Consider the following 16539-nt stretch of genomic DNA (forward strand, 5'->3'; position numbering starts at 1 on the left):
CCTGAAGTCTTTGCCAAGATTTCTAGCTCACCTCACCTCTACCAAAGCGCTCATCCTGCCTTTCTGAGCAACAGGCACAAGAAACGTGGGGATGTGCAGAAGAGAGAAGTTAAAATCGAGAGCAGAGACCTCCCCCTACAACAGGCTGAGATTGTGGGATTTTCAATAGGGCCAGACCTATCCACATCCCTTTATTTGCATTTCCTTGCCCAGCTGCTGCCACACATCAGATTCTGAAGAGGCAGGACACGTGCAGAGGGCACACCACACAGATTGCTGAAGACATGAAGAGGTCCTGGTAGCTGGGCCTGTGTCTCAAGGGGACAGTGTGTCTGAGCCACAGCTGATGTGGCATTACAGATATGCCCAAGCTGGCTCTGGGCTGTGTCAGGGCAGGGGGGCTGGCATCCTGCCCAGCAGTGCCCACTTCAATGGGAAGGCTGGACACAGCTGCTCCCACAGCCTGGAGAATGGCAGCATTTCATCAATTACTCATTTTCTCAACTGAAAGTATCAGATTTCTGCTGACTTGCCTGTGCTCCTGGGCTTGCTAAAGGGTACAGCAATGCCATGAGAGGATCTATTTATCCAGCACCTTTTCCTGCTGTATCCCAAAGGACTTACAGCTGTTATGTTCTGACTGTACAAAGTACACAAGCAGGAGATGTTTCCTCCCTCAGGCCAGTGATCTGCTCTGGATGAAATGCAACAGCTGCTTACCAACATGTGCTGCAACAGCAGACAACAGGCTGGGGCCAAGAGTGAAGATGCCAAATGCATCCACATGAGAGTGGAGGAGAGGAATTTCGGGAGACAGAGACGGTTGCAAGCAGAAGTGGCAGTGAACAAGGATATCCAACATATCTCTCCTTGTTCAACCTTCCCTCCCTTCTTGGAGAGCCCCAAGCCATTGATACACCCAAGAAAGGTCCTGGCATTTCCATGTCAAAGAATCACTTGTCCCCATGAAGCCTTTTACCCCACACAGGTGCACTTTGCATCCAGCAACACCAATGTCTGAACAACAGGAACTGTACATTCAAATATTTATGAACTTCCTTTTGTCAGAGAGTTTGGCACACTCAGGCAGGCTTGCTTACCAATACATCTTTGTTTTAATACTTAACAGCTTTAACCTTGGCTGGGACTCACTGGAATTTTATTTTAGACGATCCAAAAGTTCTACATGATCCTGATGAGAAAGAAATACAAGCTCCCCTCGTCCAGATGAATCTACCCACCCCCTTCATAAAGGCAACATTCAAGCTGCAAACAGATGGCTAAAAGCAACACTTCCATGGTCTGAAGCAGCTCTTTGGCATTCCAAGTTGCCAAGGCAGATGGGAAATTCCATTAGCCAAAATGTAACTTCTTCACACATTCTTATTCTTTTGCAAAGAGTTGTTCAGATATGTACATAACCCATCTATGGTTCTATGAGCAGAAATGGGAAGCAGTCTCTGGTTTCAAGGAAGAACATCTATTTATGACAGCATTGTCCCAATGCTTAGGAAGCCACATGGGAAGCAGGAGACTCTTCTGCTCCAGCTCAGAAATTATCCCAGGACTTTGATGGAAAACCTCCCTTGCTCTACATCAGTATCCCTCCTTATCATTCTCACACTCTGCTCCAGTGGGATGGCAAAGCTGCGGACAGGGAAACTCGACCAGGAAGCTGATCTGGCTGAAAAATACTCGGACAAAAAGTGTGATTTTTGCTACTTTGTCTGGAGCAGTTTCTGCTTCTTTCTCAAGGCAGAGACACGAACAGCAGTGATGGCACCATTACAAGCTCAGGACAGGACACCACTAACTCTGGGATCATCTTTCATTCTCAGAACAGCAGTTCAAATGCTTTCCCACAGGATGGGATTCTGCAGAAGGTACCTGTAAGGGTCATTGGGGTCTTTGGCGTCACAGACGTCGGCGTGGCCGTGGCACACGCAGCGCCCTCCGATGCTGATATCCTTGATGCTGTAGTAGTACTGCAAAGCACAAGCAAAGTTGGCCATTACTATTTTTACAAACCAGATTCATTACCATTCTAGTCAAGATTCAGCAGGACTTTACCCAGTAAAATGATGTGTTGGGCTATCTCCCTTACAAACACTGCAGGCTGCAGAATCTGCCAGTGGAAAGATCCACCACCTCAGAGCCCACCAGCTACGAGTGGGGGGCTCCCAGCACAGCCAGAAAGCCACATGTGACACCAAGAGGTGTTTCCCAGTTCCACATTGTTGGTGTCTTGCCAAGCAGCCTCCAGCTCTGGCCACAGCAGCATCTGCTGCAGGTGCCTTCAGCTTTAGGGGCTGCAGGACTGAGAGAAAATCCCCACAGGCAACACCCAGGGTGTCCCCTCCCCAACACCCAGGGTGTCCCTCTCCTCCCCAGAATCCCCACAGGCAACACCCAGGGTGTCCCTCCCCAACACCCAGGGTGTCCCTCCCCTCCCCAGAGGTGGCCTGCAACAGCTCCCCCTCACCAGCACGAGGCATCAAGGCCTGCCTTACCCTCCTGGTGACCGTAGGATCCCTCAGAGCTTTGCCCATCAGGTGGCCCAGCAGAGTGTTGGTCTGCAGGAAGCGCAGGCGGATGTTGGTGGCTTTGGTGAAATTCCGCAGGAGAGGAGAGTAGGAGAAGTTCATGGCTCCCGGGCGCCCGTTCACCAGAGAGACAACAATCTGTGCATGGCAGGAGGGAAAAGGCCAGGTTGGACTGGGCACCGAGCAGCCAGCTCTAGTGGAAGCTGGATCTGCTCATGGCAGCGAGGTGGAACTGGGTGGTTCCACCCCACACCATTCTGTGAATCTGAGAGAACAAATCTGTGTAACCCTGTGGGGCGGGAGGAAATCAATCTCTCTCCAGATGACTGGATCAGCTCTCTGTCAATCTCGTTTGGTTTAGCTGAATACTTTTAAGAGGGAGCCTATTAACAGGAGTACCAACAGCCCCTGAAGTAACCCTGGACACTCCAGAGGATGGGAACAGGGAACTGCTCACCTCCCCGTTTTCCAAAGGCACGATCCGGGAGTACTCCGTGGTGCAGATGGCGTGGTCATCCCTGGTGATACGGTCCACAGTGTGCTGGCCAAACTTCTCAATGCAGTCCCTCTTGGAAGCTGTTCACCAACCAGAGACGAGAGCAGTAAGAGAAAAGGAACAATTCCCAGCCCTCCATGGATTTTCCCACGCTGACCACAGGAGAGATGGGTGTACAATCTCTGTTAAGCATTTACCACATAGAGATTGCTTTGTGTCATTAAACTCTGTCATGGCTAAATACATGTCCTCCACTAAGGGAGGGTGTCACTCTTACAGTAATAGGCAGGAAACTCCCCAAATCACCTCTCTGCAGTAAATGAAGAAGGTCAGAAAAGCCACTGTACCTACTGCCAGCACTTGCAGAGAAACCCACCCCTCAATTTTGGCATTAAGCTCACAGTTTAACCAGCCTGAGATCTTACTCTGGTCTCAGTCTGCTGCCTTGCTGGCAGTGGATTTGCTACATTGCCTCCATTGAACTGCAGAAGGGCTCTTTGCTGCCAGGGCTCTGATTCTGGGGTGGGAGCTGCACCATCATTTCATGTGGCTCCTAAACCTCCTGGGTCAGTCCCAAAGGCAGCACAGAACCCAAGAAAGGATCAAGCACAAGCCACACTGACTGCTGGGACATCTCCCCCCAGGCAGGGTGGACAAGCAGGGACAAGCAGACATCCTGCAAGCCACTGCTCTGCCTCTCCCAAATACTGCAGGTCCCCTCCTCACACCTTACTCTGAACTCAGCTCTTAAACCAATGCCACAAACCAGAAATACAAAACCACCAAGAGCCACTCCTTGGGGACAGCAAACAAGGGCTCCTGCCACTAAGTGGCAATGCAAGGCTGGATAAAGGCAAGGAGCAGGCATCACCAGGCAGCCACTCTGCTGGCTTGGTGATCTACTTTGGGGACACTCAATGCCAAGGCTCTCCTTGCAGCTACAGGAATGGCCTGGCTTCCCAGTACGACTGCTCCTGCAAGTCTAGCACCCTTGTCCCCAGATGTGTGACATCCCTGTGCTGGCAGAGCCAACCAAACCACTGCTGGGGCAGCTCAGGGCCTGACTGTGCAGGGTGGTGAGCACCTGCATCTACCCATGCAGAATCCTGCTACTCTCAGGGATTGCTCCCTCAGGAAGAACCTGGACAGAGGCTGCTGCTCCTTCCCACTCCCTTTTCAGCTGTGCCAGGAGCTCACAGCAGAGCCTGCTGAAGTGAATGTCACTGCAGTGCTCCTGAGGGTACTTCCATGGGGAGAAAAAGGAAGGAAAGGCAGCCAACACAATCTCCTGTTCCTGCCAGCGCTGCTCAGCTCACACAGGAAACTGAAGGGGAAATGTTAACCCAATTCATGAGAATAATCCTCCAAAATCTGCCTCAATGTGCCTCCAGAAGGCAGGTCCCCCACTCCATGTGCTGCATGGGTAGGCTGAGCCAGGCAGAAGGAACAGCAAAGAGGGAGCAGAGAATTTCTACCTCCCTGCCTTCACCTCTGGCTTGCACCCATCCACACCTTGTCTCCAGAATATGGCCTTGCTCTGGGAAACACTGTTTTGGCAACAGCAAGAGCTCAGTTACATCCACAGGAAGATGTGGAAATATTTAACACCAGGTGTCTGGCCACCAAGGTTTGCTTCACCAGGTGCTTTTTTTAAGGCAATTTATTTTTAAAGCCCCAGGCAAGGAACATGTCACCAGTGGCTGGAGATGATTGATTTCCAGAGCACTGCCACGGCTGCATGCAGACAGGATGCTCAGCCCAAGGAGCTACTCAGGAAAACCAAAGAACTCCTCCAGTTATTGCAAAATCTGCACAACCATGCGAGCCAGAAGCTGGGCATTCTGAGCTAAAACAGAGTAACCCATTGACCTTAAACTCTAGCAGTGCTGTCAGGAAACAGAGACTCACCCAGCAGACTCTCCTCCCACAGAGCAAAGCCCAAAGGCACCCTGGCACCTCATGTGATGGAAGCTCCAGGGACAGCACTGAGCCAGGCTGGACAGTGCCAGTGCCACCCCTGGCAAGGCTCACTGGCAGCTCTGAAGAAACCCTGCATTTCTGCCAGCTGCTTTTAACCCTGGTACTGACCTGGCAGTGTTTTTATTAGACCACCTACAGATTTCCCTGTGATAAAAATAAACCTCTGCAGAGGACTTATTGTGCTTGCTGATCTGGCAGGTTTTGGAGCAGCCACCTCTATTTCCATGGGAATTTTCCACTGGGCTGTGTCACTGCATCTCCCTTGTCCAGGGGAGGGGTAACAGGGCCTGATGTTTTGGGAGGGAAGGGGACTCCAGATGTTGCAGCACTGCCACTACACACAGGAACACACCAGTGAGGCAAGAGCTCCCTGTGCAGCTCCAACCATGCAGGAACATGACTGTAATGGGCCCCAAGAGAGGCTTCAGAGCTGGCAGAGAAATTCTCAGAGAAGGTGGAAGAAAGCAAAGCAGGAATTTGACAGCAGTAATTGCCTACTAGCACACAGCAGAGAGAAAAACATCTGCCCCAGAGAGCAGCTACCACACTAAGGCAACACAGAGGTAATGTCTGCAGCTCCTTCTTGCACAAGAAAAGGCCAGAAATCCAAAGCACAGCCTGACAGGTAAACCAGAAATATGAGCCTTTAGGGACAGCCCAGGACAAGACCTCTGAGTGCTCCCAAGTCCTTTCTTGCCAGGTTTTAAGCTCTGGCTGTAGATCTTAACTCACATCTTCTCCCAATTACTGCTGTGCTTCTGGGAGGAGCTGGTGGTTAACAAGTTCCTCGGCATCCGGCTACCCCACAGACCCTCTGGGAGAAGAGTTTTGTAGAACCAGCTGTTTCTTAAGGTTTTAATCAGAGAATTGGGAAGCCAAGTGCGCAGACTGGATCTCCCTTCCAGCCAGCTGTCTCTGATCCCACCTTGCACAGCAGCAGGACAGCAGCTCCCTGCCCTGCACAGCCTGGATCCAATCTCCGGTACTGATAAGCACAAGGGAATGTTTTCTGCATCCAGACTTTTCTGTGGTAGCAGCCACTTGGAAGAGAGCTGCTGTTTGGCTTTGGAGGAGCTGAAATACAGTCTGGGATGGTGCAGGGAAGAGACTGAAAGAGGAGGGCAGGGAGGAGATAAGAAATCTTACCTTCAGACCTAGAGCAACAACACCCAACTGCACACACTGGTGCCAACTTTGGCAATCCCAATATGTCATGACAGTATTTTAAAAAATACATTTAGTACCAGAGAGTAAAATAGTTCTCCAGTCCTGAGCAGCATCCAACCTGCAAGTCTGCAGCCTTATTGGGCAGATGAAACAGAAGACATGTCCTGCATCACAGCAATGACACAAGAACGGCTCCAAACCCAACCCAGTCTTTGCAGAGAGTTATCTTCACCACAGCCTCACTACCTGGCACTGAGCTGCAGCTCCCTGTCATACTCACAGGCAAAATACTGCCAGGGCTCGTAGGTGAGGCCAAAATCAGTCGATCGCTCCAGCACCCAGAGGTCAGGACGAGGGGAATTGGCAAACTTGATCAGGACATACGCTACGTGGAAGAGCTGAAAGAAAGAACACAGAATTAGCTGGCTGCTTGAGGCACCCTGAAAAGCAGAGAGAACTTCTTGGAATCCAAGTGGAATAAACGAGCTGGCACTTTGCAGCTCCTGCAGCCTGTGGAGCGGAATCCTCCGTATCTAAAGGGATGGTGATACGACAGGGCTGCTGCAGAGAGCCAGATTAGAGAGCTCAGCTCCCACTGAATGCAAACACAGCTCAGACTTTGTGGCTACAGGGTGTGCTGGGAGACACCTCGGGCTTAGCACTACAAACCAGCTAGAGTGCTGCCCTGGGGACTTGGTTTTTGGGCTCTTTGTGGGGTAACAGGTGACACACCGTCCTGCCAGCCAGGGAACATCCAACTGTACCTTGCAGACAGTACCAGAAAATCCTTCTTTTTGTTTTTTTAAGGCATTCCACACACCAGCTTCACCAACACAGCCTGTGTTTGGAAGCCTGTTCCAGAAAAACCGCAGCACAGCTCCTCTTCCCCAGGTGCCACAGGGAGGGGAGAGCAGGAGACCCACTTGGCTCCAGTACAGCTCCAACATGGGGCTGCTCCCATTTGTCTGGACACTGACATGTGCACACACACTCCTGCCAAGTATAAAATAAACCTAGTCTTTAAAGAGCTACAAAGTCAGTGCTACAGAGAAACAAAAGCCCCAGCAGAACTTCGCTTCCCCGGCTGGCACAGGCTCGCTCCAAGAATCCCCACTCCATCATCCTGTCACAAAGTGATATTTAAAGGCAAATAAAGTTCTCTTATCAGAGGAAATTCCTAATGTCAAAAACAACCCAAAAGGGAGTTTAGTGCTTAAAAGGCAGAGATTTATAGCCCAGGAGTCCCTCCTCGTGCAGAGCAGGGGCTGTATGAGCATACACCCCCCTGAAGACTGACAAGTATCCAGAGGGACATTTCTGCAAGGGGAGGAGAAGGACGGCTCCGTGCCCATCTCAGCCATGCAGGAGAGCCAGAACAGCAGCCAGAACCTCAGCCCTGCCCTGGCCACACACACCACCGAGCCAGAGGACATTCATTAATTATAACATGCCTCCAAAACAGCCCTGACAATCCAGACTGGGTGAGTAAAGACCAGAAGAAACAAGAAAGAGGTATTTAAATCTACCAAGACATCTATAAGGCACAGATCCTGGTGGGGTCAGTCAGACAAAGGGTCTGAGTGCTGGTGTGCACATATGGAGCAAGGGGATGTGGGCACCCCTGAGGACTGACAGCAGCTCAGCTCCCCCCTCAGCAGGACATTCCAGCAAAAACTTCCTCAGGAGACTCTCAAATGCTCCTGTGGCTCTGGGGCAGCCTCTCCTCCACTTACCAGGGGGATTGGTGTGGCTCCCACTGCAGGCTGGTGACACCTGAAACCACACCTGGGTGTAGACTGAGGGGGCTTGAGGGAGATGCTCAGGGAGGAGTGAAGCAGATCCAGCAGGGAAATCCACAGGAAGACCAAGCACAGCGGGTCAGAGGCTGCTCTCCAGCTGGGAATGGGCAGGAGGGTGGGATTTGTCACCACTCTCAGGGTTTGCCATCCAGAATAAAGAAACCAAAGCAGTCACCCAACTCAGTTCTCTGCTGCCAAAAGACTTTCCAGCCCAGCCAAGGGGGAAACAGGCATCCTTTTCAAAAGCTGAGGGAAAACAGACCTCAGTGCTGCCCCAGTTCCCCTCTACAACATACGTGCTGTCAAACCATACAAGACCAGGGGTTTTTTTTGAGGAGCAGCTTGTTCTGCCTGCTTACCCTCTCAGCAGAGCTGGTATTTGATAGGGAAGCCCAAGAGGCTTCAGCTCAGGCAGCTGCTTTCTCTGCAGGACCTGTTCTCACAGCTCAGCATCTGCCTCTTGGCATGGGAACAGGGCTGAACACCAGCCTGTGAAGTTACACCTTCCCTCTGCTCTAAACCCTTCTCCAGCTTTATCCTGCAGGGAATAAATGAATGCTCCTGCTGGAATCTAGCACTGCCTGTAGCTGCACAAAATTCCCTGTGGCTCAAAAATACCTGTACATGTTCTGGCCCCAGGAACAGGGGGTTCTCTGCTCTGAATGAACAGCAACCACAAACACCAATTTAGAAATGTGAGGTGCATCCCTCTCTTCTGCCTTTCTTTTTGCAAAGCCAATAATGAATTTACTGCCAGTAAATCCTATGGAATTTCTAGGGGGTCCTCCTCTTCGTTCAGCTTTATGCTGGAACAGAGTGTTCCTAATTAAGTGTGCTGGACTCCAACTCCTGCATGTTTCTGGTTCTCAGAAGTCCCCTCCCTCTGAAGAGCAGGGATTACCATGCGGGCAAATTGATGCAGCTTTTGCCCAAACAGTGAAATTTGACACAAAACCAAGCCTCGGGCTCAGTGATTCACAACAGCCAGAAAAAAACCCCAGTGCTGGTGCTGGTTGCAAGCTCAGGTGTAAATGGCCCTGGGGCAGGGCAGGGCAGCCACAGGCTCCAGACCCCTCTGAAGGAAGGAGGCAGAGACGGTTTCAGAGCATTCTGAGCCATGGGAGACACACACACACACCCTGGGCACTGCTGATAAAAGTGTCCCTGCTTGCTGGCAGCTCTCTGGAAGGCCAGTCCCAGCCCAGGGCTAGCACAGCTTTCATCTCCTATTCCTGCTTTTCACAGCAAAGCACAAGAACCTCTGGGCTCTTGCTGGATATGTCTGGATCATCTGCAATGCCTCAGCTGAAAGACAGGGCAGATATCAGCTCTCAAAGCCAAACACAATTCCTCTCTCCATACCCAAATCCATCTCTAGCACTGCTGGGTGCAGTTACTGCTGCTGAATTTTATTCCAGTTGTGACCGCAGTCTTGGGACACAAATAAACCAGCCAGCACTGCCCAGCCACTCCCCTTCCAGCATGGAAGGGTCATTCCTAATGGAGCACAGAAAATATTCAGGAGTCTGTGACCACAGTGACCCCAAACCTGGAACAAGACCCATGTCCTGGTATTTAGGGGGATTTTTGTCCAGTCTGGTGAGTCTGCCCTCCATCCAACATCCTTATCTTGCGGATTATCACAGCCAGAAAAAATAACAGCAAATTGCCTGCTTCCAGTGCATCTGCTGAGAAAACTCAGATGCAAAGATGGAGCAGTAGCTCTAAAAATAGAGCTGGCAGAAAAACCAGACTTTTCATTCCATGTTTAGTTCCAGTACAGTTCTGCCCAACCAATATTGCAAGAGAAATGGTTGGGTTTTTTTCAAAGCCTTTATTTAGCTCCTATTATCAGTCAGATGAATAAAAACCTCTATGCTCTTAGCCACTTCAGACATTTTCTTCCCTTCTTCATGGAGAAAAGAGGTGAAACACCAGACTTGAAGCTCACACTTGTCTCCAGGCACACATATCCCTTATTTTCCCTAACTCTGAAAACATGCCAGGTACAGCTCAACCTTTGACCAGCCTCTGGAATTCCATAAAACGACCTTCCAGCCAGGAAATTCTGACACTACTTTAATTAGCAACCAGATTTCTTTGAAAATAGTAACATCTCTACATGGAGTTGATGTTGCTGTTAGTGGTTTTGAAGCAAGTTTCCTTAGTAACAATCACTTGCAGCCGCCCCAGTGCCTGGAAGGATGGAGCAAGTGTTGGAGCCAGGAGGGGAGGATGGAGATGAGGGCATTTCCACTGTCCCACGCCCTATCCATTGGCCTTTAGATGGTGGGCAGCTTTACCCAGCACCAAAATACCATTAAAATGTAATCCTGCTTACTGCCCATCGTGACAGTGTACAGACTTAAAGAGTAAAAGCAGATTCCAGAGAGTCAAGGGAAACTCAGCTGCTTTTGGAGCAGCACGTTCTCTGTTTGTTCATCCATCCTTCTGTGTAAGCAGCACATGATGGCAAACTCACACATTTCTTCTCTATTCCTTTCCTCAAGACTGATTTCACTATTCCACGTGGGAATTAGAAAACAAGCTGGATCAAGTCAGTATCCTGTGTTGCTTTGGTGAGGGAGTTCTGGGGAAGTCTCACTGATACTCCAAGGCACCTCAAAGCCACAGAGAAACATTCAATAACCAAAAACAATTCTTCACATTGTTGTAAAATTGACAACTACATTTCCACAAGCAGCAAGAGGGGCTCTTTTTGGTTGTGGGATTAGAAGATCTGAGCAGGCTGTGCTGGCAGGAGGAGTTTGTCAGCTCTGCTCCCAGACCCTGCAGGAGGAGTTTGCACAGCAAACCACTCGCTAATTTTCCACAGGACAAATTTATTACCTTTGGCATTGACTTATGAAAACAGCACCATGTAAAAACAAAGCAGTTCATCTCTCCCTGACCACTGCTCCAGACCCCTGTGGTGTGTGTGGAGAGCATCACCAGCACTGCTCATCCCTGCTGGGCATTACCTGAGAGGGTGGCAAGGACCAGCTGAGCCATGCCAGGGCATAGGCAATAATTCCCACTGTTTAGGGGTACATGCAAAACCTACAAGCAGGAAAAGCAGAAAAATAACTGCTACGGAAAGTGGGGGGAAGTATTAATTTAATTTTCCCCACTTTCAAAAATCAAATGATTTCACTCCCTCCCAAGCCCATCCATCCCCCCCGACACTGCCTGGTCCATCACTGCAGCCACAAGCTCACCTGGAAAACGTGGAGATGCCAGAGCCTGGATGGGGTTATCAACCCACAGTGCCAGGGAAAAGCAGCTCTCTGGGAGCACAGGTCATCTCTGTCCACAGCCTGGGCGAGTGGCTGCTCTGCTGCCAGGAATCAGCCTTGGAAACGCTCGGCAGCGCTGGCACCACAGCACTGGCAGCAGCTACAGCTAATAAGGTGCCTTTTTGTGCACCTTTTATCCCCACAAACAAATATGCAGGAGGTGGAAAAGCCCTGGAAAGGCAGAGAGCTTCTGTCTCCCTTTGAATTTCTCTAGGTCAGTGATCTGCCCCTTTTGCATCCTTTGCCTGTAATCATTTATTCTCATGGAAGCAGTGAATTTACTCATTAACAACTTGACTGTCCCCCTGCTGAGCTACTGCAGTCCTACAGCAGATTTATTTCTGCCCAGCCCATCCATCAAAATCCTTTAATAAGATCTCTCACATTTAGTGTGTGTCTACTTTTTATTTTCAATCACACAAGAACTGCTTCAACCCTTCCAGGCAGCAAACAAAGGCGCTTCTCCTCCAAGTGGGCACGGCTTTTTATCCATTTTTTTATAAAATACTCAAGCGCCTGAGAGCAAACAAACCCCACATACAAAAGCACAAAAGTCTGTGTTTGAAAGAGGGGTGTGCACTGAAATATGCTTTGCCCTTTCTCACAGCAACTCCTGGCTTGTTCTTGTATGTCTGTGTCTCAAATCCTCACTCCTAAAAATTATGTTTTTCCAAGTTATTAATGGAGGATTACATGGTTCTGAATGAGAGCGTTCCCTACGCTTGTATCTCAAGATTTTAACAGCCAGGCTTTAGAAACAACCACCCATCCCTTTCACCACAGGGGAAGGACTGAGGTGCAAAGTGGCAGCTATTAAACACCTCGGTAGGGCAGGGGAGAGAGGTGAGCACTGAGAATGCATTTTGCACCAACCTGTTTTCAAGTTTTTCTCTCAAAACTCTGGGGTTTTATTGAGAGAGATCAAAGAAAACACTCTCCATGAAGCCACAGATTCAGAGCTACCAGCCAGCATGAAACCTGCTCCGTGCCATAACAAGCAGCAGCAGCAACCCAATACTTCATGGTGTTATTTTCTAAACAGTGCCTGTTCCCTTCCTAAGCAGCTTGGCTTAGATGAACAGCTGATGGAGCGTTTTCCACAAAGGATTTTTTCTTTAAACACCACTTCTGAGAAGGATTTGGCTCGTCCACTGATTTCACACACAGCACTGCTTTATCTTCACAGCATCCTCCTGTTCAAGTTGTCCTGCCCCTGCCAGTGCCACACACACCTCCTGCCAAAGATCCTTGGGGGACTAAATCTGCAGCACTTGGCACATGGCAGGGCAGAGCGGTGCCATCCCTTGTGGCTGCACAGTGCTGAAGATCTGGATAGCCAAGTTTTAGAAATAACCTCCAGCAGGGCAGCAGCAAGAGCCTGACTGGCAGCAGGTTCAGCCAGCTGGCACTAAGGAGAGGCACAGAGGAACATGCTGCTAAATCCCTGCCCAGCTGGAGCTGCAAACAGCAAATGCCACACAGGTACAGGTGCAGCATCCAGGGATGCTGACACACCAACCTGGACACGGCCAAACACAAGCCTGTGCTTAAACCCCAGCAGGTGAGGATCAGCCCTTTGTGTGTGCCCAGCAGCCACCCAAAGGTCACCCAAGAGGCATCACAGCAGAGTAAAACTGGTCAGGCCAGAGAGGGATGGCTGGAATTCCCTGGAATGAGGCTTCAGTCACTCCCAGAGAAGGACTTCGCCCACAGCAGCCTCTCACTGTGCAGTAGGAGATTCCTGCACTTGACTGAGATGGAACTTTGCAACTTCATAGTTGCTGGGCAAAGCATTAAGTAACCCATTAAAGACAAGACTTTGTCTTTGTTTATATGTGTCTATTTGTCTTTTAGCCCAAACTTGAGGTACAACACCCTCAGAAAATGGCTAAGTGGACTCCCCTGTCCTTGGGCACCTTGTAAGGGGTACAAGCACTGCTCTGCAAGGCCAGCTCAGCCCAGGGGCTGACTGGGCACAGAGAATGTGGAGAGGGTCAGCTGCCTCCACCAGCACTCCCACCCTCTCAGCTGCTTTAATCCTCCTGCAAACACCATCAGAAACCCAGCACAGGGGTGGCTGTAAAGAGGCCCTTAAAACTTCCTGGTGCTGCAGAGATAAGACACTGTAACCACACTGAGGATTTCAGGTTCTCATACTATTTACCTTCAGGTGTCAATTGTCCTTGATGGTTAAATACTTCTAGGAAGCTTCTGGGAATGTTTGTTCTTTTTTTTTTTTTATTTTAACAGAGTGGTGGTTTCTGAGAAAATACGTGAATTAATAATTAGCTGGCAGGATTAGCAGCAGTTCATACCAGGGTCTTCCTCCCAGTAAAATATAGTATTACATGAGAAGAGGGATAAGGAAAAAAGTTACTCAAAGGAAAAAAAATTTCCTCTTTTACAGAGACACAAAGTGCCCTGATGGCCCTCACTGTGAAGAGCCACGTGCTGGTGCTGTCCAATGTGCAGGAGTGAAAAAGCCAAAGCTCCTGCAAGCAGCTTCAGGCAGACAGGTGAGCAATAAGCAGGTGTTCCAGGAATACTTGGTATTGTAGAGGAATTTTACTGGAAGTCACTCAAACCCAGCCACCTACTTCATGAGAGAGAAAAAACCCCACATAGTTCTCAAGGCTGATTTTCCAAGGGCCTTGGGTCCACCGCCTTAATTATCCCCCCTTAAACTAACAGGAGTTTGAGAGTAATTTTAGCAAAATGAAAACTACACCATAGCAGAAACTCTCGTAATCCCAGAACATACAGAAAAAACTCCCTGCCTTCCTATAAATAGAAAAAGTGGGGAATTCCAGCTCGCTAATACTGACTGGTGTGCTTGCAGCCTAAATCTGAAATTGCTATGAAAAAGGCTGACTTGAGGGAAGTCATCTGACTGCAGTTATTTGAGACTGTGAGAAGCAGAGTCTCTTCAGGGAGCTGTCACTCCACACGCCAGGAGAGCAAGATTTTTGTAACTAATGGTAAAGAACTGACTCAGCTTTTAATGCCAGAACGACTTTGAAAGGAAATAAACAAATCTCCTTGGAGTGCCCCATTCTGCCATGGTAAATTCTACCCAAGGAGCACATCTCTGTCCTGGAAGGAGATGAGCAATCCCTGTGCCCAGATGAAGGGCTCAGGGCTCACACTGAGCTCCAGCATGGCACTGATAAATCCATCTGGGTCCTCCTGCAGTGTTCACATGGACAACACCCCTCAAGAGTGGCTGATCCCAGTGCTGCCTCTGCTCAGGGAACAATCTCACACCTGTGCTGCAGGGACTTCAGCGGGGCGCTTTGTGAAAAAAACTCAAACAACAGATAGGAGACATGAAGGAGAGAATGGCACTGCCACAGCTTCTCCCCACGTGGCTAAAAAAACCTTACCTATCCATCAGTTCTTGGGGAGAAGTCCACATTTAGAGACAAACCTGTCCCTGTTCTCTTCCCCAGTGACTGGCCGTCCCTGCACAGCAAGCACAGCTGGGAGGAGAGCCCAGCTCAGGCCCTTCCTTACTGCCAAATTGTCCCAGCAGCTGCAGGAATTGTCTGTAAGGCCTCCCTGGGCATCTGCTGCTGGGACAGAGAGCAACAGGCTCAAAGGCAAGAGCTGCAATACTTCCAGCAACCACAGCTCTGCCTGGTACCTCCTGTTTATCAATGTGCAGTCTGACAGGGTACAAACCATGACCTTGAGGACAAGGAAAAGAATTCCACTAAAAACCCATGTTTATTCCTCTACCTGCCAATGGCATCACCACCACGAGAGGATTTCACCCAGAGTTCATCAGTCGCTGCTGCTCATCGTTCTCATTTCCTCAGAGAGTAACTGAACAGCTCTGGGTTAATTTGGTTTAAGTGTTCCCCCAGCTGCCTGCGTGCTGACACACAGGGAGCAGTGTCCACAGTCACGGATTGTTTGCTTTTAAAACATATAGGAGGAATCCGTGACTCTGGCAGCAAGCGTGATGAAACGGAGCCATGAAACCAGGGCACATTCCAGAGCCAGATGTATGGGCACAGCTGGGATAGAGCACAGCTCAGAGCCCTGCTCAGGTCTCCTCCTCCTCCTCTCTGAAAGGAGGCAGAGTGCTCTTCTCACAACTCCCATTCTTACAAGCCCCCACAGTACAGCCTGCAAGGTGCAAGCCACTCATGCCCTCATAAATAAAAGTCCGGGCAAAGCCTCGATGGATTTGCCTCCCCCGAGCTGAAGCTCCCACACAACCAAGCAGGAATTTCAGCCTGCAAGGGCCAAAATTCCTCAATTTCCTCCCAACAGCTACTCACTAAAAAAATCTGGTCTGACCTTTTGTACCACTTCATTTCTTCTGCTCCACAATTAAAAAGTGGCACAGCCGGGACATCGATTTTTGCACGTTTCTGTAGGGAAGCAGCGTGGGCTGCTGAGGATTTGGGAGTACTGAGGCAGATTTGTGTGGCAGATTATTATTAGTATTATTATTTGTGTGACACCTACACTGTACTGCTGATGTCTGAACTCATCAAACCCTGTCTGTGGATAAATTACACCCCAATAAAGATGGGGAGCCTACAAATATGGAACTCCTGAGGGCATTTCAAGGCAAGCAAAGGAATTGGCAGATTAAGAAAGGAGTCTGCCTGGTTCTCAGTTTGGGTTCAACCTGAGAACTGAGTTCCTGAGAGATGGAATACTCAGCAATTCTCAAAAGCATCTTTCAAGAAAGGATTTTTGTTTGAACATGTCTGAAAACCCCTGGAGCCAGCGCTGCCCTGCAACCAGCTCCTGCAGCTCACTGTACCTCCCCATCATCACTCTGCCTTCAACACCTCCCAGTCCCAGGCATTCAGAGAGAGAAACCTGCAATGCAGACAGGAAGGAGACCTCTCTGCACAGGGTTAGCAGAACCCTAGTGATATAACACCAACTTCCCAACAAGCTGGGGAGGGAGGGTGCACAATCAAGACAAAATGCACAGTGATTAATTTCTCCTCGTTGTAGAAGTGTCAGATACCACAAGATGGATTCACGGAACAAGAATGCAGGGGAGGAAAAGCTGAGAAAGGTACATGAGAAACCTTTCCATTTAGGCCGGGTATTAAGAGCAAAATCCTTTAAATGGACCAGTATTTAAAAAAAAATTAGTGAAGCAATAGATATGATGTCATACAACTCTGAACATGTATCTAACAGGTGGTCCCAGTTAAACTAAAAACTGTCTCAGGTACCTCACAAGCTAATGCTGTGCAGAGCAGCTGGTGGGAAAAGTAATCATCCTG

At 49.5% G+C, this 16539-nt stretch overlaps 1 protein-coding gene across 1 annotated transcript in view; it reads right to left on the reverse strand.

The window, feature by feature from the left end:
* The window catches only part of LAMA5 (laminin subunit alpha 5), an 85974-nt gene that overhangs the window by 43351 nt on the left and 26084 nt on the right, over positions 1-16539 (reverse strand). Inside the window, exons 3-6 of the mRNA XM_041417836.1 lie at positions 6467-6584; positions 3001-3119; positions 2511-2681; positions 1888-1985 (exon numbers count right to left, since the gene is read on the reverse strand). Coding sequence (XP_041273770.1) covers positions 1888-1985; positions 2511-2681; positions 3001-3119; positions 6467-6584 — 506 coding nt within the window. The remainder of the gene's footprint in view (positions 1-1887; positions 1986-2510; positions 2682-3000; positions 3120-6466; positions 6585-16539) is intronic.

The sequence above is a fragment of the Onychostruthus taczanowskii genome, unplaced genomic scaffold (assembly GCF_017590055.1).
Source record: "Onychostruthus taczanowskii isolate IOZ18803 unplaced genomic scaffold, ASM1759005v1 scaffold57, whole genome shotgun sequence".
Lineage (NCBI taxonomy): Eukaryota > Metazoa > Chordata > Aves > Passeriformes > Passeridae > Onychostruthus > Onychostruthus taczanowskii.